The 24852-nt window shown below is 44.6% G+C and overlaps 1 protein-coding gene across 1 annotated transcript; it reads right to left on the bottom strand.

Annotated features, from left to right (window-relative positions):
- Nucleotides 1-1407: 1407 nt before the first annotated feature.
- Nucleotides 1408-24444, bottom strand: LOC109201867 (transmembrane protease serine 9). Its single transcript, XM_019357587.2, has 10 exons — nt 24325-24444; nt 16369-16389; nt 11279-11441; nt 10823-11091; nt 10290-10435; nt 9908-10205; nt 8777-8948; nt 6498-6751; nt 6270-6367; nt 1408-2494 (listed from the first exon to the last, which is right to left on the bottom strand). The coding sequence occupies exons 1-10, from the start codon at nt 24377-24379 to the stop codon at nt 2177-2179; spliced, it is 1794 nt and encodes a 597-aa protein (XP_019213132.1). The 5' UTR covers nt 24380-24444; the 3' UTR covers nt 1408-2176.
- Nucleotides 24445-24852: the final 408 nt, after the last annotated feature.

Below are 24852 nucleotides of genomic sequence, written 5' to 3'. Positions count from 1 at the left end.
AATCAAGCCATGGGAAACAAGAGCACTACCTAACTTCACTTTGACTTTTATTAGCTCTATGATGATAACCTTTTCCTGGTAGCATCTGGCTTTATACACGCAGTTTTATATTGAATGTGGACCATGAACTCTTTTTGACGTCAAAAATAAATAATCCTCATTGCTTTTGTTTGCACTTTATCTTAACAAACATAAGGCTTTTAAACTGCTACTACAAAGTGAAGTCAACCATGTATTAAGCGATTAGTATGTGGTTAAACCGATGACTCATCCAAGCGTGCCATCAAACGATTTGCTAAAAAGTTCTAGAATAATAAATAGAAAGAGGTAAAACTGTAAGTAACAATAATTTTACTAATGATTTTCACTATTTATCCAAAGCATAAACAACAAAACTACCTGACTGTACTTTGACCATTATTATCCTAACAAACGTTTCTTGAAGTATGCACTACATAAGTGGTTAAAATGTGTAATTACAGCATCAACAGGACTGAATAAACTGATGATGATGGAGGGGAAAGGTGAGGGAGCATTCACTTGGACTCATCCTTTGTCCTCATGGAGTAGATTTTGCTGATAAAGCTTTTCTCAGCAGGTTCTTTGGTTTGTTCTGGCTGGAAACTGATCATGTGATCAATGTAATTGATAACGTTTACAGAGGTGAGCTGCTCCAGGTGGTGCTGCTAGTTTTTTGGCTTCTTTGTTTTCATGATTAAAGTCTGAACATCTGCTTATATTTGTCATTAATACAGCTCAGTTTGGGTTTGATTAGCTTTGATTTGATTTTCAAAGCTGCACTGAAAAAAAAAATCTAATTTAAACATGACAAGAAAATATCCTCTGAGACTGGATTCATTTCATAAAACACCATCATGGTAATGTAGTGTACAGGGAATTTTTACAGATGTTGTTGTAAGATGAGTTTGTTGTGGAACAGTGATTTCACATGCAGTGACAAACTGGATCTGCCAGTAACAGAGTAAAAGCACAAGAGTTCAAGAGTTGAATGGGTGTATGCAAAACTGCAAATTCATGTTGGCAGCACTGAAAGTAAGGAAAACATGCACTGGTTAAATAAGATGATAGATGATTTTTTTTTTAAATGAGGCTAAAAGATCGTAGCATGGCAGCTGGCAGGTTATTTAAGTCTCTGCACACGCTCAGTTTGACACAGCTGGTACTTATATACCACTTTTTACTACATACCTCCTTCACACAGTGCAATGTCTAACATTCACACACAGATGTGTTGTGGCAGCTCTGGGTTCAGTGTCGTGGGCAAAATTGTAACCTTGCAGTTGGTACATCCCCGACATACTCTTGTTCCTCAGCTGCAGTCGCTCCACGCAGGCAGCTGACAAGAAAACAAATAGAAAGCTAATAAGGAAATACAGACGCTCCACCCTACCTGCTTAGCTGTCACCTTTATTTTGAGTAGTTGCGCATTTCACAATGCAATGTTATTCAGTTTTTAACATTTTGTAATATAATGAGTAATGCAATAGCATATAAAGTAATTTATCACACCTTTATCTCATTTCAGTTATTTTTTTGTTGCAAAATGAGATTGTTAAGAAGACCAACACTGTCACTAAAACCTGCCATAAGTGTTGCCATTAGACAAAGTCGGTCTGCGAATAAATGGGCTCATTTTCATGACCACATCACATCAGTCACAGTAAATAGAAGGCAGACATCTCTACAGCTGATATCTCCAAAACTGGGAAAATAATAAAAAATAAAAAACTATTGAGATAAGAAGAAGAAAAACTTTCACATTTTATTTTGCTTCTTGAGGTAAATGCTTGGCAAAAGATTATAACAGTATAACAGTAACACGTACAAGTCTTCTGGCAGAAACTGTCCAATCTAAGCATAATCATAAACAACTAAGAATACACAGCATATGAGTCAGAATTCATAGTAAAAACACTGAAGTCATAGGACACATTGCACAACTAGTTTCATTTTCTTGGCAGAGGTACAATAAAGTCTTCATTGGTTGACAGTAAACCCGCCCAAACGTCACCACTGAGCTCTTTGTAGATAACCGATTAAGGCAGAATCAAGTCAAAGATTAGCAGGCAGAGCTTTAAGCGTGTAAAGTCTGTAAAGTCGAAGCTTGTTCACATTCATTTATGTCCATCACATCATGTCAATCAAGTCAGACTCTCTACAGGAAGAGTTGGAGACAAAAGGTGAGGCTGAGGAGATGGAAGAGGACAAAGATGAAGGAGTGAGCAGGACGACCCCCGCTGCTTTGTGATACGGGGCTTGAGGTAGTTGTGGTGGTGTTGGTGGTTGTGTTGGTGGTGGTGTTGGAGGCTGGAGACAAGAATGTCCCCAGCGTCTTCATCAGAAAGGCATCAAAAGTGCTCAGTCTGGTGAAGGTCATGACTGAGCTTCGTCTCCTCCTGTCAGGAGCTGTTAAAACGACCGCCTGGAACCAAGAGCCGCCCTGCTTACACATCAGCGGGCCGCCAGAATCACCCTGAACAGACGGGAAGCATCAGTTATTATTTTCATGTGACTCAAAGGAAGAGTTTGATGCACCTTTGTTACCAGAAAACTTTGGACTATGATTACTATATTTACCTAAAACTAAACGACCACATTTTAGAGAGTTATAATAAAAAACTGTTTGAGTCGAAGTGTTTCAGGATTCGTTTTGTGCTCTTCAGTTCTTGGAATCAGACCACTCAGCTAATCATCTTTTTTTAAGGGTTTACTAAACTTTAGCTTATCGGGACATCAAATCTGCATGTACAGATTTTATGATAAAACACTTAAAAATTTTCCCCCAAAAGATTTTAGCCTTCTGTTACGTCCCTCTGCAGCCTCTAATCTGCTCAGGGTGTTCAGCTGGTGCTAATTGGATGCAGGGGCATCCATGCTTAAAGATGCCAACTACAATGTGAACACTGTGCTTCTGTTAGCTTTTACTTTTATTTCAGGTTTGTAGGTCAAGGACCTGAAGGCTTCAGAGGGGCTTTTAATAAATTTAGGGGTCCTAGAGGAACCCTTTTAAGGGAGGAGGTGTTACGTCCCTCTGCAGCCTCTAATCTGCTCAGTGTGTTCAGCTGGTGCTAATTGGCCACACCTAGTCAGGTGTGGATAAAAGCATACCTGAGGCAAGCTTCCAGGGAGCTCACTTGCTTTTGCCTTGGTGGCACCAGCCATTTTAGCCAACCTCCTATGCCATTTTAAGATAAAACCTCTTCCTACCTACATTCTGCTATTCGTCTCCTTTTTTTTATGTTGCTGCCTCGAGCCGGGTCGTAACATAAGTGCTCCTGCATGAGGGTTTTGAAGTTGCCACACTGAACACACACAAAAAGTAACATGTGACCAACACAAAGGAGCACAACAGTCACCAACCCAAAACGATTACCTGACCTACAACACAAAACCAAAAGTAGGAACAAATAATCACGTGATCTGTTGTCTCCACCACACAAACAGCCACATACAAGTGGCCCTATACCACAACAAGTTACTTTAATCCAAAAAGTTCAGTAAAGCAAACACTCTAGTGACCAACCACAAATGGAGAGCTATGGCCACACAATGATCACATCAAGGGGGACTCAGCACCCCTCAGTGTTATTGCCATCACTTGGCCAACAACACTCACAAGTGATCTAACAAAAGTAGTCATATTTCCCACAACACTAAAGGTCACAGCACAAAACACTCACCTCATGAGGATCTCATTAGCATCCATCAACACTGACATATTCGATGCGCACACACACTACACATTATGCCAACTTAAAAACAGCCTACCTGCCTCAGCTACAGATCATAATTAATGACTGGTCTCAAACCTCCTGCCAAGTTTAGTGCCACTGGTTCACTTTGAGCAACTCCCATCCTAAAACGCTAAAAAAAACCAATAAAACTTTACCTGTCTAGTCTTCAGTGGTGTACCGGGCTCAAGGCACCTTTAAATGCAAACTCAAGGGTAGGCAGCAGACCAGGGGTACAGTCTCCCACCAAACCCTGAAGCGTACCCCCACCCAGGATAACCACCAAACACAATAAACTAAAACAAAGCAAAACAACAAACAAGTGCTCCGATGGAAGGGCAGCACAGCCACCCAGCTGAAACACACTTACTAAAGGGATGTTACTCAATCACAGTGAACACCTTCGCTCACCCACTTAAAAGTCAAACAAACTGATATTCAGACTCCACTAAAATGTCCAAATAAGAAAAAATCTCTTCTCACTAACACTCTGGTATTCATCTCCTTTTTTATGTTGCGGCCTCGAGCCGGGTCGTAACACCTTCTAAGACACAAACTCTTTCATAGCATGCAGTTTTTATTTCTCTTTCCTATTTGGGCTGATTGGGACCTGATGAGTTTAAACACAAAGAATTACATTATTTTTTTTACCTGATTTTTGTTTCTGAGAAAAATGAGATCCACATATGAGGGCATTTAACGATAGAACAGTGGCAGTATACAGGGAGTGCAGAATTATTAGGCAAGTTGTATTTTTGAGGAATAATTTTATTATTGAACAACAACCATGTTCTCAATGAACCCAAAAAACACATTAATATCAAAGCTGAATGTTTTTGGAAGTAGTTTTTAGTTTGTTTTTACTTTTAGCTATTTTAGGGGGATATCTGTGTGTGCAGGTGACTATTACTGTGCATAATTATTAGGCAACTTAACAAAAAACAAATATATACCCATTTCAATTATTTATTTTTACCAGTGAAACCAATATAACATCTCCGACATTCAAAAACAAAACAAAAACAAATCAGCGACCAATATAGCCACCTTTCTTTGCAAGGACACTCAAAAGCCTGCCATCCATGGATTCTGTCAGTGTTTTGATCTGTTCACCATCAACATTGCGTGCAGCAGCAACCACAGCCTCCCAGACACTGTTCAGAGAGGTGTACTGTTTTCCCTCCTTGTAAATCTCACATTTGATGATGGACCACAGGTTCTCAATGGGGTTCAGATCAGGTGAACAAGGAGGCCATGTCATTAGTTTTTCTTCTTTTATACCCTTTCTTGCCAGCCACGCTGTGGAGTACTTGGACGCGTGTGATGGAGCATTGTCCTGCATGAAAATCATGTTTTTCTTGAAGGATGCAGACTTCTTCCTGTACCACTGCTTGAAGAAGGTGTCTTCCAGAAACTGGCAGTAGGACTGGGAGTTGAGCTTGACTCCATCCTCAACCCGAAAAGGCCCCACAAGCTCATCTTTGATGATACCAGCCCAAACCAGTACTCCACCTCCACCTTGCTGGCGTCTGAGTGGGACTGGAGCTCTCTGTCCTTTACCAATCCAGCCACGGGCCCATCCATCTGGCCCATCAAGACTCACTCTCATTTCATCAGTCCATAAAACCTTAGAAAAATCAGTCTTGAGATATTTCTTGGCCCAGTCTTGACGTTTCAGCTTGTGTGTCTTGTTCAGTGGTGGTCGTCTTTCAGCCTTTCTTACCTTGGCCATGTCTCTGAGTATTGCACACCTTGTGCTTTTGGGCACTCCAGTGATGTTGCAGCTCTGAAATATGGCCAAACTGGTGGCAAGTGGCATCTTGGCAGCTGCACGCTTGACTTTTCTCAGTTCATGGGCAGTTATTTTGCGCCTTGGTTTTTCCACACGCCTCTTGCGACCCTGTTGACTATTTTGAATGAAACGCTTGATTGTTCGATGATCACGCTTCAGAAGCTTTGCAATTTTAAGACTACTGCATCCCTCTGCAAGATATCTCACTACTTTTGACTTTTCTGAGCCTGTCAAGTCCTTCTTTTGACCCATTTTGCCAAAGGAAAGGAAGTTGCCTAATAATTATGCACACCTGATATAGGGTGTTGATGTCATTAGACCACACCCCTTCTCATTACAGAGATGCACATCACCTAATATGCTTAATTGGTAGTGGGCTTTCGAGCCTATACAGCTTGGAGTAAGACAACATGCATGAAGAGGATGATGTGGACAAAATACTCATTTGCCTAATAATTCTGCACTCCCTGTAATTTTCTCGTAAGTGGACATCAAGCCCATGTAGATCAAAATTTAGTGTTTTGCTCTATACAACCCAAAATGTGATGTCACATATATGGACACCAGGTCCTAGGAGGTTAAACCATTTGAAAGAGTTTTATTCAGTTTCTGAACATTTTGAGCAATCAGGAAACTTAAAGCTTCTGATAAGCAGCTTAATCCAAGGTCCAGAATAAACATGTCAGCAGACAGTGTGTTATAAGAAGAAGAATCCAGTCATTTACCTGCTGCAGTGCAAACACGTCTGTACAGATGCTCTCACTCGATGATGAGTTCCCACAGTTTACCACCGAGGTGTTAAACTGCTGCATAACTTCCTCAGCTAACATTATGAAAGATGAGAGAATTTGACTAAAGAAACTGTAAGTGCAGTGGTCCACATGTGTAATCTGAGAGATGGACTGGTGCAGAGTCTGGGCAGAACTCTGTCAGCCTTCATGTTGCTGACTCACCTCCTCCTCTTCCAGGACTCCAACCGGCCGCCCAGCACGCCAAGCCCTCGGCAAAGGTTCTCCCGTTGTCCAAGCAGATGGGCTGGATGTAGTCGGTCAGGGTGGGCTGGGCAGATAGACGGAGGATGGCTATGTTGGTCCCGGTCGTGTTGCTCAGAGTGATATTAGTCACATTCAGCGTCACCTCAAAGGGGTTGGATCCATTTAGCTTCAGACGCCCCAACACGACAGTCCACTCGGACGCTACAGGAGAGCTGTGGGAGGAACAAAGCACACAAACATAATCTTCATCAGCTTCAAACAAGATCTACACCTTTACACTCAACTTCATGGGACCCAAGCCAACAATACTATGAAAATGAGTGGGACTGGAGGTGGGTTTCAAATTGGCTTGCAGAAGCACAACTCTCACTAAAATAGCACTTAATTTATACTTCTGCCCTGAATCTATTTAGAGCAGGGGTGTCCAAACTCTGGCCCGCGGGCCAACTGCAGCCCGTCCATTTTAATTGGCCCGCAAGTAATTTTATGAATAGAATATAAAAGTGCCCGCACTTCAACTTTTGCTTGAGTGTATTGCACTTCTTAGTTTTAACACCAGGGGGAGCTACTGTTGATCAAGGCAGTTGCTCCACCAAAAAGGACAATCACAGAAGAAATTTACCCACAAGTTACCAAACATGGCAGAACCAAAGAAGCGAAAGGTAGAAAGTGAGTGCAGAAAATTTCAGACACGGTGGGAGAGTGAATATTTCTTCAAAGAATTCAAGGGAACATGTGTCTGTTTGATCTGCACTGAAACTGTGGCAGTTATGAAAGAGTATAATGTACAACGTCATTATGAAACCAAACATCAGGCCAATGCATCCTACACTGGTGCTGAGCGAGAGCAGGAATTAAAGCAAATGCTAGCTCTCCTGCGGGGTCAGCAACAGTATTTATTTTCGTGCTCAAATTGTCCAGGAAAAGGCTCCAATAGCAGCTATGAGGTCACCCAACTCATCACAAGACATGGCAAGCCTGTTTCAGATCGAGACCTAATAAAACACGGCCTCGTTAAAGTCACCGAAATAATGTGCCCGAAAAAAGTGCAGGACTTCAATAACGTCAGCATGTCCAGAAATACAGTTGTGCGACACATTGAAGACTCGTCAGCCAACATTAAACTGCAACTGTCTGATAAAGCTGTGCTTTTGATTTTTACTCCATCGCATGCGATGAGAGCACTGATGCCACAGACGCCACACAGCTGCTATTTTTTGCGGGGAGTGGACGAGAGCACGAGCACTTTAGGTGAGTAAAAATATATTCCACAGTACCCGTGTGTTAATATGCATGCATGTGCAGGTACACATGCTTCAAATATCAATAATGCGCATCAATTCTGTCACTACCCTGCATTTGCGCACCACTTTCTTATGTGTTTTTCTTGTTAACACACAGCGTACACACCGCTGTGCACAGCACGTGTGTGCAGATCAACAATGGATAATATATCAGTACGGGAGAGAGTATGAGCGTGCAGCATTTAAAGCGTGGAAGTACTGACCTTACTTTGAGTTTGATTCCATAAAAAGTGACAAAAACATTAGTGTCCGCAGTTCACTCTGCATGGGAAGAAAGCTTCTTTTTACAGCAAAAAATCCCTTAACTTCCAAGCAAGCACTGAGTGTGCTACGACGTAATGGGAAATTACACGGATTCTTCCACTGACCGCTGCAGCATACCTGCACCAGGGTAAACCTCCGCCTACCCCACTCCTGCTTTACAGGTGAAAATAGAGCAACAGGACCGCTAGTCTTTGATTTTATATATTTTCTGCTCTGTTTCACTTGCATCTATTTGAAAGATTGAGTGTAAACACAAAAAAATATTTCATTTTATGTGTGTTTAAATGTTAAACAAATTTCTTCCAGTCAGAGAATGTTGCATATAATTTACAGTTTGCTTGATGCATAAAGTTAAAAGTTAAAAAACTAATAAAACAAGTTTTAAAAAGAGACTTTTCCATTTGATTACATTTTGTATGATGGATTATGCAGAAAAGTAGAATTGGGCTGAAAAATCTGTCGCTTTATCACCTATTCAGGTTGTAAATCATCTTTTTAAAAAGTAACTAAGTTACTAAGTAATTAATTACTTTTGAAAATAAGTAATCAGTAAAGTAACACGATTACTTTTTCTTTTCACTTCTGGATTCAATACATGACCTGAACAGACGTCACTAATCGTTTAACTATGTCATCGTCTGGCCAAACTTCAACCTTGCTCCAACTCACCTTGAGAAACAGTCGGCGTTGCTCAGCACTGAGTCCAAGGCCACCAGAGTCCCACCGCACACATGACTTCCATTCTTCTGCAGACTCGCCATCCACGGCCACGAGCCGGCTGTCGCCATCGAGGTTCCTCCCAAAATGCCAGAATTCTTCGGAGCTTGTCCACAGAACACCGCTGAGGAGAAAAACCAGAGGCAGACGCAAAGAAATGTTAAACCTTTTAACCATCAGTTCAGTTCAGGTGGTTCATCTTAAAGAATCATAACATCACAGATCAGAAAAGTTTAAACAGAAAGGAATTAAAAAGAGAAGCGCACGGGTGATGTCACAATCATCAAAACCATTACGACTTGGCCAATACAGAAGCTGTGAATGATCTCCGAGGTCCGGAGACGACAGAGACCTGAGGAGCTGCCTTCTGTTTGTGGGAGAAAGTGGCCCTCAGGCTGGCCTGTCCTGAGCTATGAAGAAACCTAAGATGGACAGTATTCTGCACTATCAAACTGCATTCAAACTGCTCTTTACTCTGAGACATGACTAAACTGCAAATGTCAGCTTAAAGCAGCTCATCAGGTTTATGATGATACAACATTGTTGGGGTTCATTAACAACAGAGCTGAGACATCTTGCAGAGCAGAAGTGCAACTTTTAGTGAGCTGGTGTAGAGACAACAGCCTGTCCCTTAACATCAACAGGAGGAAAGAGTTGGCTGTGGATTTGAAAAAGGCTGAAACCAAACATCAGTAGAGACGGTCAGCAGCACAAGATTCCCACAAAACTCTACATCACTGAGGAGCTCTCCTGGACTCCTGGAACCTCACACACCTGGCAGAGAAGGCAAAACATAAAGCTTTCAACCTTAGGAGGTTGAAGTGAGTGTGGAACTCTTCCTCATCCTCACCACCTTTTACTGAAGCACTATTCAGAGCATCCTGACAAGCTTGACAAGCCTCACTTCACACCTTATTTTTCACTACAGCTGTAATTACAAAGAAATTGAACTTGAAAATAGAAATGGGCAAAACTCAGTAAGAGTAGATCACACTTAGAAAAAAAGGAAAACAGAATCAACGAAAATGGCAATTAGTCCATTTCTAACTTTTTAGGTGTTTTTTGGGTTGGTGCTTGACTTACGTTTGCTGGTGGTGGTTGTAGGGGTGGTGGTGGTGGTGGTGGTAGTAGGGGTGGTGGTTGGCACTGGTGGCAGTCCTTTGCAGGTAACACTGAGGTCACTGTTGGTCCCAGTGGACGTGAACGTCATGAAGCCCGGCTGGTTGGAGGAGATCTGGCTGTTGATCCAGGTCTGGTACTGGGATACTCTGGCGTAGACTCCTGGAAAATTGGGCCTGGCACAACCTTCCCCAAAACTGACGACTCCCGCCTGAATCCAGCGACCGCTCTGCTTGCTCACCATTGGACCTCCTGAATCCCCCTTTGAGACCAGGAACATTTACTGTTAGCTGAGGAGAAGAAACTGTAGAAGGTGAAAATGTGCCAAACAGGTAACAACAATCACCTGACAGGAGTCCTTTCCTCCTGCACTTAACCCGGCACAGATCATGTTGTCAGTGATTGTTCCCACTCCATTGTCACAGTTACACTGCCTGTTTCCCACAACAGGAACCTCCACCTCCATCAGGTTTTGTGGAAAAGGAAGCGACACTGAAGGGGTAAAAAAATATATATGTATCCGTTTGTAATAAATGACATGTGACTGATTAAATGTACCTTCAAACAAAAGGATGGGTCCACCAAACTTACAAACAAAGTCATGATTAACTTGTGTAGTGTATTGACCTCACTCTGTCATCCTATCCTATGTTTTATGTTATCTGATTATTTTAGATGAAGAGCACTTCATCTAAGGTATCAGCAATATCAGCTGCTGTTTTTAAATGTGCTATAGAAATAAACTTAAACTTCACACATAGAAAGTAGATGGACGTCTTTGTAATAGCTGTCTGATTCTACTTGGGGGGGGGGAGTGTCTTGTTTCCTACATTATAGTCATCATCTCTCTAAAACCAATCAGGTGTCTTTATGACCCACCTCCTTCTCCAGTGTTGCCCCAGCCGCTGACCCAGCTGTTAACACCGCTGTAGAAGGTGCTGTTTGAAGCTGCCAGGCAGACGGGAGAAATGTAGCTGGTGAAAGTCACCGGTGATTCGAGCCGCAGGAGGCAGATGTCGTTGTCGTTGGTTTTAGAGTTGTAGTTTGGATGTATGATGATCTGTGTTACTGTCTGAGACACTGCATTGGGATTAGATCCCTGTAGAGTCTGACGGCCCAGATTCACACTCAGTCCACTCTGGTCGGTGCTGAGCTCATCAAGGAACACAAAACAGCATGCAGTTATTACGATGGCTAAAAAGAAATGATATTATTGACTTCCTGCCCTGTTAGATATTTATCCTGTTACACCCTCAGCCCCCTGATTAAGACCGTTCATAATCTCTTTATGATAATACATCATGTTCAGTGTGCAGCTTCAGCCTCATTACTCACGTTTTAAAGCAGTGAGCAGCAGTCAGCACCCACTGACTGTTAATGAGGGATCCTCCACAGAAGTGGGACCCAGATGTTTGCAGACTGACCTGCCAGGGCCAGCTGCCATCGGGGGCCACCTGTCCTCCTACAATCCTGGTGTTCAGAGCCGCTTGACCACAAACTGAAGACAGACATTAAAACACAGAGTGAGCATTACTGTATGAGCTGTATACTCTCAGCATTACAAACTGCTGAGTGAGGACACCGCCTCCGCGAATCACTGCCTTATCGTGGTGGAGGGGTTTGTGTGTCCTGAGGTCCCAGGGGCTATGTTGTCCGGGGGCTTTTGCCCCCCGATAGGGTCTCCCATGGAAAATTGGTCCTGGGTAAGGGACCAGACAACGAGCGATTCAGAAGACCCTTATGAGGAAAACATCAAGAAAACAGTTTACCCTGTCTGTGGAGCCAGGCCCAGGGAGGGTACCCCAGGGCGAGCGTTTGGTGGCTGGGCCTTAGTCCATGGGCCCCGGCTGGGCACAGACCGAAAAGGGGACATAGGCCCATCCTCCTGCAGGTCCACCACCCGCAGGAGATGCCTTAGTGGTCAGGTGCATTGTGTGCCGGGTGCCAGCCAAGGGCGGAGGCCCTGGCGGACTGATCCCCGGCTACCAAGCCTGGCAATTGGGACATGGAATGTCACCTCTCTGGTGGGGAAGGAGCCTGAGCTAGTGCGTGAGGTTGAGAGGTACCGGCTAGATATAGTCGGGCTCACCTCAACGCATGGCCTGGGCTCTGGAACCAGTCTCCTAGAAAGGGGCTGGACTCTCTCTCAGTTCGGAGTTGCCCCTGTTGAGAGGCTGCGGGCTGGGGTGGGTATTCTAATATCCCCTCGACTCGTTGCCTGTACGTTGGGGTTCTCTCTGGTGAATGAGAGGGTTTGTTCCCTGCACCTTCGGGTCAGGGAATGGGTCCTGTCTGTCATCTGCGCTTATGCGCCGAGCGGCAGCTCAGAGTACCCAGCCTTCTTGGAGTCCATGGATTGGGTGCTGGAAGGTGCTTCGCCTGGAGACTCTGTTGTCCTACTGGGAGACTTCAATGCTCACGTGGGTAATGACAGAGAGACCTGGAGGGGTGTGATTGGGAGGAACGGCCTCCCAGATCTGAACCCGAGTGGTGTTTTTTTATTGGACTTCTGTGCAAATCACAGTTTGGCCATAAAAAACACCATGTTAGAACATTAGAGTGTCCATAAATGCACATGGCACCAGGACGCTGTAGGCCACAGGTCGATGATCGATTTTGTACTCGTATCACCAGACCTGCGACCATATGTTCTGGACACTCGGGTAAAGAGAGGGGCTGAGCTGTCAACTGATCACCAACTGGTGGTGAGTTGGATAAGGTGGTGGGGGAGGTAGCTGTACAGACCCAGTGCACCTAAACGTGTAGTGAGGGTGTGCTTTGAACACCTAGCAGAGGCCTTGGCCCACGAGATCTTCAACAATAACCTCCGGGAGAACTTCAACAGCATTATGAGGGAGACTGGGGACACTGAGTCCGAAAGGACCATGTTCAGCACCTCCATTGCCGAAGCAATGCAATGAGCTGGGGCTGCAAGGTGGTTGGTGCCTGTCATGGTGGTAACCCTCGAACCAAATATTACACACCAGAGGTGAATGGTAAAATGGTAAATGGCCTGTATTTATATAGCACTTTAATAGTCCCTAAGGACCCCAAAGCGTTTTACATATCCAGTCATTCACACACTGGTGATGGCAAGCTACATTGTAGCCACAGCCACCCTGGGGCGCACTGACAGAGGCGAGGCTGCCGGACACTGGCGCCACCGGGCCCTCTGACCAACACCAGTAGGCAACGGGTAAAGTGTCTTGCCCAAGGACACAACGACCGAGACTGTCCAAGCTGGGGCTCAAACCGGCAACCTTCCGATTACAAGGAGAACTCCCAACTCTTGAGCCACGATCGCCCTGAATCGGGAGAAGGGATTCAGGGTGAAGGGAGCCGCCAGGCTGAAGGAGTCCTATTGAACTTGGCTAGCCTATGGGAGCTGACAGGTAGTGACAGGCCAAGCGGGATGCGGCTCAGGTGGTGGTGGAAGCAAAAACTCAGGTGTGGGAGGAGTTCGGAGAGGCCATGGAAAAAGACTTTTGGACTGCCTCGAAGAGATTCTGGCAAACCATCAGGTGACTCAGGAGGGGAAAGCGGTGCTCTAACTGCTAGACGTCAGTGCTGCGTTTGATACTGTTGATCATAATATCCTATTAGAGCGATTAGAACATGCTGTAGGTATTACAGGTACTGTGCTGCAGTGGTTTGTATCATATCTATCTAATAGACTCCAATTTGTTCAAGTAAATGGAGAGTCCTCTTCACCCACTAAGGTCAATTATGGTGTTCCACAGGGTTCAGTGCTAGGACCAATTCTATTTACATTATACATGCTTCCCCTAGGCAGCATCATTAGAAGACATAGCATAAATTTTCACTGCTATGCAGATGACACGCAGCTCTATCTATCCATGAAGCCAGGTAACACACACCAATTAGTTAAACTGCAGGAATGTCTTAAAGACATAAAGACCTGGATGGCCGCTAACTTTCTGCTTCTTAATTCAGATAAAACTGAGGTTATTGTACTCGGCCCTGAAAATCTTGGAAATATGGTATCTAAGCAGATTCTTACTCTGGATGGCATTACCTTGGCCTCCAGTAACACTGTGAGGAACCTTGCAGTCATTTTTGACCAGGACATGTCCTTCAATGCACATATTACACAAATATGTAAGACTGCTTTCTTCCATTTGTGCAACATCTCTAAAGTTAGAAATATCCTGTCTCAGAGTGATGCTGAAAAACTAGTTCATGCATTTATTACTTCCAGGCTGGACTACTGTAATTCACTATTATCAGGATGTCCTAAAAACTCCCTGAAAAGCCTTCAGCTGATCCAAAATGCTGCAGCAAGAGTGCTGACAGGGACTAGAAAGAGAGAGCAGATTTCTTCTGTATTGGCTTCCCTTCATTGGCTTCCTGTTAAATCCAGAATTGAATTCAAAATCCTGCTCCTCACATACAAGGTCTTAAATAATCAGGCCCCATCTTATCTTAATGACCTTGTAGTACCATATCACCCTATTAGAGCACTTCGCTCTCACACTGCAGGCTTACTTGTTGTTCCTAGAGTATTTAAAAGTAGAATGGGAGGCAGAGCCTTCAGTTTTCAGGCCCCTCTTCTGTGGAACCAGCTTCCAGTTTGGATTCGGAGACAGACACTATCTCTACTTTCAAGATTAGGCTTCAAACTTTCCTTTTTGCTAAAGCATATAGTTAGGGCTGGACCAGGTGACCCTGAATCCTCCCTTAGTTATGCTGCAATAGACGTAGGCTGCCGGGGATTCCCATGATGCATTGAGTTTTTCCTTTCCAGTCACCTTTCTCACTCACTATGTGTTAACAGACCTCTCTGCATCGAATCATATCTGTTATTAATCTCTGTCTCTCTTCCACAGCATGTCTTTATCCTGTTTTCCTTCTTTCACCCCAACCAATCACAGCAGATGGCCCCGCCCCTCCCTGAGCCTGGTTCTGCTGGAGGTTTCTTCCTGTTAAAAGGGAGTTTTTCCTTCCCACTGTCGCCAAAGTGCTTGCTCATAGGGGGTCATATGATTGTTGGGTTTTTCTCTGTATTTATTATTGTGCGATCTACTGTACAATATAAAGCGCCTTGAGGCGACTTTTGTTGTGATTTGGCGCTATATAAATAAAATTGAATTGAATTGAATTAACTGTACTGTGTATAGGGCTGGTGGAGCTGCTGACTTTGGCGAGGTCACTGAGCTCCTTGGTGGCAGAGCCCCTGGTGTGGGTGAGGTCTGCCCCGAGTTCCTGAAGGCACTGGATGTTATAGGGCTGTCTTAGCTGACACGTCTTTGCAATGTTGCGTGGAGATCAGGGGCAGTACCCCTGGACTGGCAGACAGGTATGGTGGTCCTCATCTTTAAGAAGGGAGACCGGAGGGTGTGTTCCAGCTACAGGGGGATCACACTCCTCAGCCTCCCTGGGAAAGTCTATGCCGGGTGATGGAAAGGAAAGGAGAGTCTGTCCGCTAGTCAAACCTCAGATACAGGAGGAACAATGAGGTTTTCGTCCTGGTTGCGGAACACTGGACCAGCTCTTTATCCTCTCAAGGATACTTGAGGGTGCATGGGAGTTTGCCCAACCAGTTGTTTTGTGGACTTGTTCCTGGTGGGTGATGGGCTCCGCCAGGACTGCCCTTTGTCACCGATTCTCTTCACAACTTTTATGGACAGGATTTATAGGTGCAGCCAAGTGGTGGACGGCTTTCACTTAGGTGGCCTCAGAATCTTATCTCTACTTCTTGCGGATGATGTGGTCCTGTTGGCTTCATCGGGTGATGGCCTCCAGCTCGCACGCCAACATTTCACAGCCGAGTGTGAAGCAGCACGAATGAGGATCAGCACCTCCAAATCTGAGGCCATGGTTCTCAGCCTGAGAAGAATGCTCACTCCAGGTCGGGGATGAGTTCCTGCCCCAAGTGGAAGAGTTCAAGTATCTCTGGGTCTTGTTCATGAGTGATGGGAGAAGGGAGCCGGAGATCGATAGATGGATTGATGCTGCAGCTGCAGTGATGCGGATGCTGCACCGGTCCATCGTGGTGAAGAGAGAGCTGAGCGTAAAAGCAAAGCTCTCAATTTACCGGTCGATCTACGTCCCTACCCTCGCCTGTGGTCATGAGCTGTGGGTGGTGACCGAAAGAACGAGATAGCGGATTAAAGCGGTGGCCCTGCGGTGGCAGACCCAAGACACGCTGGAGAGATTATATCTCTCGGCTGGCCTGGTATTCCCCCAGACAAGTTAGAGGAGGTGGCTGGGGAGAGGGAGGTCTGGGCTTCTCTGCTTAGGCTGCTGCCCCCGCGACCCGGCCCCGGATAAAGCGGAAGAAAATGGATGGATGGATGAGTGAGGATACAGTGATCCTGGGAGTCTACAGTTCACTCACAAACATATGAAACAAAAGATTTATTACATATAAAAGTAAATCATTACACAAAGAAACTTTATCTTACCATCCAGCTGTGACTCAGACTCTGAAACACAGAAAACAAACTATTTTAAAATGAATAATCTTCATTCATCTGTCTGTGATTAGTTCACTGTCTATAATTACTGTGTGAAGTTACAGTTAATTTAACCTATTTGAGAAAATGTGAGATAAGAAATTCAGAGGTTCCAATCACTACGTCTCCTCATCAGAGGCTCCTGTGTTGTTGGTCCGTCACACACCAGCAGACATGCAGGTGAGCATGCTTCAATGAGACACAGTCTGATGCATGTAACCTGTTATGTTATTGTTTGTATGTGTTTGGGAAAAGAGACGATTTCATCCTGTAGACATCTGCTCTGTGAGCTGATCTGTAGATTCAACCCTTTGAGGAAAACATCAAGCACAAAGGGAACAGTCTCTGACTGCAGCTCATCACTCCAGTGAACCATCCGACTCAAACAGGCTCTGCTGCACATGGTCCTCATTTATAAAGTCCTCTACAAACTTGAACATTACAGCTGGAGGATTTTCATGTTTTAGTACAGCTAGTGTGAGAAAGTATTAGAGCAGGTTGCATGTCTCAGTTCCCCTCTGACGAGCACTGATAAGCAGTAGGTTGTAAAAGAATAGGAAAGCAGGAAACTACAGAGGAACAGTTGGGGTCTGTACCTTTCTATGTGAATGTTAGGGGGTGTGCCCTCAAATGTGCTTGATAAGGAAAAAGCATGTATTCTTTTTATTAATTGTTTTGCTGACTGTAGTTAGCACGAGGGTGGTGCTCACCTGTAGCCCCCTGACTAAGCATGTAATCTTACTGTTGCAGTATGTTTGTGTGACTACTGGGTAACTATAGGGGCAGTCTATGGGCAGAAATCTGTGCCATCAGAAACTGAATTTGAATAAGTTAAATTTGAATTTGAATTGCTCAGATTGAATCTGAATTGTAACTTGAATAAATGCTTTTGAAAACTGAATTTGAATTAGTCTAATTTGAAATTGAATTTATGGTTTGAAAATGATCATCACTAAATTGAAATTGAATTTTATATATTGAAAATGAATTGATTTGCTTTGAAACTGCATTTTATCAGCTCTCGAATAATTTCAGTTTCACTCTCACAATTCAATTTCAGTTCCAAAATTCAGTTTTTTGGAACTTACATCCGGTTCCGGTTCAAGAGTAAACGAGTGCAGATTAATAGAACTAGGTTTTACTAGCGGACCGAAAGTGTTACTGACGGGAATCTACAGCGTCTTGAGCTGAATTAAGACTTCAGAAGTCATTCGTCATGTCGAATGACCAGCGGATAAACTCTCAGGTTGGTAATAAATGTATTACATGTATAAGAACAAGCGTCATGCTAACAATTGATAGCCGTACAGTGACTTTTATGCTTATTGTAGCTGTTAGCTAAAAACGCTAATTTAGCCTAGTTTGCCCTGGATTCAGCTTTGACAAACAAATATGATCGACTGTTTCTAGTAGGATTCCAAAGTTGTCATCTTGTACCCTGTCAGAGCCCTGTATGCTTGCAGAGACCCCTACAGTAAGGAAACATGCAAAACAGTGTCCAAACCTTTGTATTTGAGCTTTATTTATGTCTTACACAGCATCCCAACTCTTTAGCTAACTTAATAACTTTAGCTAAAGTGAATAGTTAGTCTAATTCATTAGACTGTCTGCGAGACAACAGTCGTCCGCTGGCCAAAAAAGTTTTCCAAATACCTCCACGTGATCAAGTCTGGATTTAGGAAAGAATAGCAAAAAAATCTGCACCTCCTGGTTCACATGCAATTTCTGTTTTTGTGTTCAGAGGCGGCAGCGAGAAGGGAGCCCTCGGCTCATCCAGCTGGACAGCCTGACCAGGAGGAGTCTACATTAACTCGGCTCTTCCAGGGCACCCTGCAGACTCGGCTGCTGGTAACACTGGGATGACATGAACGGCAAACTGGAGTCCATCACAGGTCGACTGCAGGTATGCGAGTCAGACCTTCTGAGGAGGGTTTCACTTTTCTCTCTTCTTTATAATTGACCCTTGTTTTCTCTCTCTCAGCTCCTTGTCTCAGAGTGGGAGGGATTTGAAGCACAAAGGGAGGAGCTTGTCGTTGGTTGGCTGATATGGATGTCCACCTGAGTGAGGTTGACCAGCTGACAGGAAACACCTGTGAAAAACTGAAACACCTGCAGGTGTGGGGTTGTTTTGATATGACATATATTTGATATGACACATACGTCAGAGACATTATCCTAAACTGGACTAACAAAGAACCATGAGTCCAACTAGGGCTGCTCAATTAATCGAATTTTAATCTCGATTACGATCTGGGCTTTCAACGATCATTAAAAATGACTGAGCCGATTATTAGCACCTCCCTCGTGCTCTACTCTCGCGCTGCTCCGTGTGGCAAATCGAGCGCACCTCTCTGCGATTCGAACACACGTCATAACAATTAAGAGGACCCGAGGGAAGCTAAGCAGAAGTTATTTGGAGAGGAGAGGATAATGGCTGCTGAAGAAAGAATGCCGCTGGTTGAAAAGAGAGATAAAACGACTTCAGTGGTGTGGAAACATTACGGGTTCGCGGAGTCAGACGTGGATCAAGTAGACATAGTGTGTAAACTTTGCTACGGTGTCATAGCTGCACCACAGAGCAACACTACAAATTTATTCAAATATTTGAAGACCGCTCACAAAGTGACATACGTTTGATGCAATTGTGCATTGTGTGGCTACACAGCTTTCCTTGATGTTTGGTTATTTGTATGCATAAATATTGTGCAGTATTTTGAAGTTAGCGACCTCCCTGAACAGGGTCCAGTAACCATCACAGTGGCAGACATCCAAGAAAGGGTCTCCAGTATGAAGAGTTGGACAGCACCAGGGCCCGACATGGTTCACGCCTACTGGCTGAAGAAGCTGACTGCACTCCACGAGCGTCTGGCAGCACAAATGAACCAGCTGCTAGTTAACGAGAGACACCCGGAATGGCTAACCGAAGGTCGGACGGTCCTGATCCCCAAGGACCCCAAGAAGGGACCGGTCCCATCCAACTACCGACCAATAACCTGCCTCAGTACTACATGGAAGCTCCTGTCAGGCATCATATCGGCTAAGATGAACAGGCACATGGGTCAATACATGAGCGGGGCACAGAAAGGGATTGGCAAGAATACCAGAGGCGCAAAACACCAGCTACTGGTAGACAGAACAGTCAGCCGAGACTGCAAGACCAGAAAACACCAGCTACTGGTAGACAGAACAGTCAGCCGAGACTGCAAGACCAGACTGACCAACCTGTGCACAGCCTGGATTGATTACAAGAAGGCCTATGACTCAATGCCCCACAGCTGGATACTGGAATGCCTAGAATTGTACAAGATCAACAGGACCCTAAGAGCCTTCATCAGGAACTCAATGGGAATGTGGCACACAACACTAGAGGCCAACTCCAAGCCCATAGCACAAGTCACCATCAAGTGCGGGATCTACCAAGGAGATGCTCTGTCCCCACTGCTGTTCTGCATAGGCCTGAACCCCCTCAGTGAGATCATCAACAAGACTGGCTACGGATACCGACTACGGAACGGAGCGGTTGTCAGCCACCTCCTGTACATGGATGACATCAAGCTGTATGCCAAGAGTGAACGAGACATCGATTCACTGATACACACTACCAGGCTATACAGCAATGACATTGGAATGTCATTCGGGCTGGAGAAGTGTAGTCGGATGGTAACAAAGAGAGGGAAGGTAGTCAGAACTGAGGGGATTGAACTACCAGAAGGCAACATTGCAGACATAGAGGACAGTTACAAGTACCTGGGGATCCCACAGGCGAATGGGAACGATGAAGAGGCCGCTAGGAAAGCTGCAACCACCAAGTACCTGCAGAGGGTCAGGCAAGTCCTGAGGAGTCAGCTGAACGGTAAGAACAAGATCCGGGCCATCAACACCTACGCCCTGCCCGTGATCAGGTACCCTGCTGGGGTAATAGGCTGGCCAAAGGAGGAGATAGAAGCCACTGACATCAAGACAAGAAAGCTCCTTACCATGAATGGAGGGTTTCACCCCAAGTCCAGCACCCTGAGGTTGTACGCTAAGCGGAAGGAAGGGGGCCGGGGACTGGTGAGTGTCAGCACCACAGTCCAGGATGAGACAAGAAACATCCACGAATACATCACGAAGATGGCCCCAACTGACAGCGTGCTCAGTGAATACCTCAGGCAGCAGAAACCCAAGAAAGAGGAGGAAGGCGAGGAACCATCATGGAAGGACAGGCCCCTGCACGGTATGTACCACCGGCAGATAGAGGAGGTGGCTGATATACAGAAATCCTACCAGTGGCTGGACAAAGCTGGACTGAAAGACAGCACAGAGGCACTAATCATGGCAGCACAAGAACAAGCTCTGAGTACAAGATCCATAGAGGCTGGGGTCTATCACACCAGGCAAGACCCCAGGTGCAGGCTGTGTAAAGATGCCCCAGAGACAATCCAGCACATAACAGCAGGGTGCAAAATGCTAGCAGGCAAGGCATACATGGAGCGCCATAACCAAGTGGCCGGCATAGTGTACAGGAACATCTGTGCCGAGTATAACCTGGAAGTCCCGAGGTCAAAATGGGAGATGCCCCCAAGGGTGGTGGAGAATGACCGAGCTAAGATCCTGTGGGACTTCCAGATGCAGACGGACAAAATGGTGGTGGCTAACCAACCGGACATAGTGGTGGTAGACAAACAGAAGAAGACGGCTGTAGTGATCGATGTAGCAGTTCCAAATGACAGCAATATCAGGAAGAAGGAACACGAGAAGCTGGAGAAATACCAAGGGCTCAGAGAAGAGCTCGAGAGGATGTGGAGGGTGAAGGTGACGGTGGTCCCCGTGGTAATCGGAGCACTAGGTGCGGTGACTCCCAAGCTAGGCGAGTGGCTCCAGCAGATCCCGGGAACAACATCGGAGATCTCTGTCCAGAAGAGCGCAGTCCTGGGAACAGCTAAGATACTGCGCAGGACCCTCAAGCTCCCAGGCCTCTGGTAGAGGACCCGAGCTTGAAGGATAAACCGCCCGCAGGGGCGCGCTGGGTGTTTTATACTTTAGTAAAAATGTTATTACTGTTTAAGTGACTAATATGTGACATGTATTAGTAGTGATGTGGTGCCTTTTTGTCTTTTGGTATACTGCTAAATGGCAATAAACCATTAATATATGTCTATGCTGTGCTTGTATTTATTTTACCCTACTTAAAATCAATTTATGATACATTTTATTTTGAAAGATTTAAAATGGTTCTTTAAAGAACCATTTCAAAAAAGGTTCTTTAAAATGGTTTTATAAAGAACCATTTTTTAAAAGGTTCTTTGAAAAACCATTAAAGGTGCCCCAAAGAACCATCAAGAAATGGTTCTTTGGGGCACCTTTAAAGGTTCTTCAATGAACCACTGAAAGAAATGGTTCTTCAAAGAACCATTGTTTGAAAGGTTCTTTGTGGCACCAAAAAAGGTTATTCTATGGCATCAGTCTAAAGAACCACTTTTGGTTCCAGTTGGTACCTTTGTTTTTCTGAGTGTGCTATTGGCTGAACCATTTGTTAATGGTGGAGGGGGGGAACACTATGCAATATATTCAGTTTTAGCATTTATGTTCACTGTTGACTGTGGACTACAGCTCAGCCTTTAATACAATCATCCCGGACATCCTCATCACCAAACTGGTCACTCTTGGCCTCCCTCCTCTCACATGTGCCTGGATAAAGGACTTTCTCACAAACCGGCCCCAGACTGTGAGACTCGGCCCTCATCTCTCCTCCACTCGGACATTAAGCACCGCCTCCCCACAGGGCTGTGTGCTGAGCCCCCTCCTGTATTCTCTCTACACCCACGACTGCAGTTCGACCCACAACAACACTCTCATCATCAAGTTTGCTGATGACACCACGGTAGTCGGACTCATCTCGAAGGGAGACGAGGCAGAGTACAGAGAGGAAGTCCTGAAGCTGACAGCATGGTGTTCAGAGAACAGCCTGGCACTGAACACTAAGAAAACCAAAGAGCTCATTGTTGACTTCAGGAGACACAGCACTGACTTGGCCCCCCTTTACATCAACGGGGAGTGTGTGGAGAGGGTCCACACCTTCCAGTTCCTTGGTGTCCTCATCTCTGCTGACATCTCCTGGACAGAAAACATCTCAGCGGTCGTCAAGAAGGCCCAACAGCAGCTGCACTTCCTGAGAGTCCTCAGGAAGTACAAGCTGAACTCCAACCTGCTGCTGACCTTCTACCGCTCGTCCATTGAGAGCCTGCTAACCTACCTACTGCATCATGGTATGGTACGGCAGCTGCACCAAGGCGGATAGAGTGAGGTTTCAGAGTCTGGTCAAGACAGCACAAAAGATCATCGGCTGCCCTCTCCCCTCCCTGACGGACATTTATTCCTCCCGCTGCCTCAGCAGAGCAGCAAACATCACCAAGGACAGCTCCCACCCTGGTTTCAACATGTTCAGCCTGCTTCCCTCAGGGAAGCGCTGCAGGTGCATCAGCATAAAACCCACAGACTCAAAAACAGTTTCTTCCCCAAAGCGATAACCACCCTGAACTCACACATGCACCGATAACACAGGCCCCCACTTCCCACTTCCTCTATGGACCACCACTGTGAAATACCAATTCTATGTGCAATACCTCAACTGTATATACATAACACTATTTATTACATATTACTTTCTTTTTTTTCTTCTTTCTTAAAAATACGGCTTGTATATTGTACATTTTATATATATATATATATATCTTTTCCCCTATGTTATACTGTCCATATGTACATAGCACTGGAGAACTGTACATTTCCTGACAATAAAGACATTCTATTCTATTCTATTCTATTCTATTCTATTCTATTCTATTCTAACTATGCTCAAACTGTTAATGCCATCTTATTTTAATAAACAACACTGTCATATGCAAAACGGCACTTGGGGTGGCACAGGATCATTTTAGGGTGGCACTTGCCACCCTTCTAAATCCACCCCTGGCTAATGCCAAGACTTTAAAATCTGAAGTCCAGTAATCTATGAGTAACCGTGCAGTCTGTGTGGCCATCTTTTATATACAGCCTATGGTTTTAGTAAGCCTCCAGGGGGCGCTAGAGGAACTCCAGATTGTTGGCTTTGTTCCATTTTTCCGGTCTGGTTGTTTATGTGGTCGTTCATCTGTTGTTTTAGCTCTGACATCAGACTGGTTTTACCACCTTTCCAGAAGATCATTTACATACCAAGTTTCTGTAAGAGTTTGTGTGTGTGTGTGTGTGTGTGTGTGTGTGTGTGTGTGTGTGTGTGTACACGTTTATCTCACAAACAGAAACCACACAGAGAAATACAGTACACACACTGCATGTCGTACTAATACTACGCCTGTATTACTGCAGTACCTGACAGGATGTTATAAGAATGCAGTAAGTGTGAGAGCTCACCATCAGACGTGCATTCAGTGCATTTGTGCTCAAACATTCAGCTCAGCACAAGAAAAAACACTAAAGTTCTGGGTTCAGTCTCCGACCCACTTCCTGCTCTGAGCCGTGATGAAGGAAAACCGTCGTCACACCTTCAACCATCAGTTTATTACCGGAGAGACATCAAATTATACTAAAAAATTATTTAGTTCAAACATCTTTTCCTAACATCTCATGAATGAATAACTAATAATAATAATAATAATAATAATAATAATAATAATAATAATCGGCCACGAGAACCTTTGTTTCTCCTCGTCTGTCATCAAAACTTCTTCTTCAAAATATATATTAAAGTTATGTTTACTGAACATTGTGGATTTTAACTGAACACACCAAATTCGTATTAAAATAACGTTTTTTAAAGGTAAAGGTTATTTTCCTGCAGTGTCACTTTAAAGTGAAGCGATGTGCTCCTGAGTGTTTTCGCCCTCTGAGTCGTACCTGATGCAGGTGTGTGCAGACAGCTCTTACCTTGGGTCAGGAGCATCAGCCCAGCAGCCAAACACATCACTTTGTAGAAAGCCATCGCTGTAAAATACCTCCAGACCTGCTCAGGCTTAAATAACCTTCCTCTCTCTCCCTTCCAGTTTGCAGTAAAACACACCTTTCTCAAACACCTGTCTGACAACACGCCCAACACCTCACTGCAGGTTCCCTGACCTGCTTCACATCACAATCATCAGATTAAACACAAAGTTTTTATTAACTTTTCTAGGATTAATCATTAATTTAACAGGAAACAAAAGTCTGCTCTGCTGTGTCAAATAAAAGTTATTTAAAGGTTTCACAGTACTGACTGATGTGTACAGGTGTAAGAATGGGTGAGCTGAGCAGCAGCGTTTGTATTGAAGTGAAATGCATTAACTCGACCAAAAACTACATAAATAAATCCTGTTGCTGACGATCATTGAGATATTTAAAAAGTGGTTTTGTTTTTTTGTTGGAAACATTTAGAGATGTTTGAATCTGTCACAGCAGGCGCCACAGAGTGATGATCTA

The sequence above is a fragment of the Oreochromis niloticus genome, linkage group LG4 (assembly GCF_001858045.2).
Source record: "Oreochromis niloticus isolate F11D_XX linkage group LG4, O_niloticus_UMD_NMBU, whole genome shotgun sequence".
NCBI classification, from domain to species: domain Eukaryota; kingdom Metazoa; phylum Chordata; class Actinopteri; order Cichliformes; family Cichlidae; genus Oreochromis; species Oreochromis niloticus.
This window is presented reverse-complemented; position numbering and strand designations above follow the sequence as displayed.

What these genes read in the sequence shown, in the direction of transcription:
- LOC109201867 (XM_019357587.2), bottom strand. Translation starts at nt 24,379, where the DNA reads ATGGCTTTCTACAAAGTGATGTGTTTGGCTGCTGGGCTGATGCTCCTG. An exon ending in AACGCCGACTGTTTCTCAAG is followed by an intron (nt 6,752 to 8,776) that starts GTGAGTTGGAGC and finishes TTCCTCCCACAG; the next exon opens with CTCTCCTGTAGCGTCCGAGT. An exon ending in GAGTCCTGGAAGAGGAGGAG is followed by an intron (nt 6,368 to 6,497) that starts GTGAGTCAGCAA and finishes TCATAATGTTAG; the next exon opens with CTGAGGAAGTTATGCAGCAG.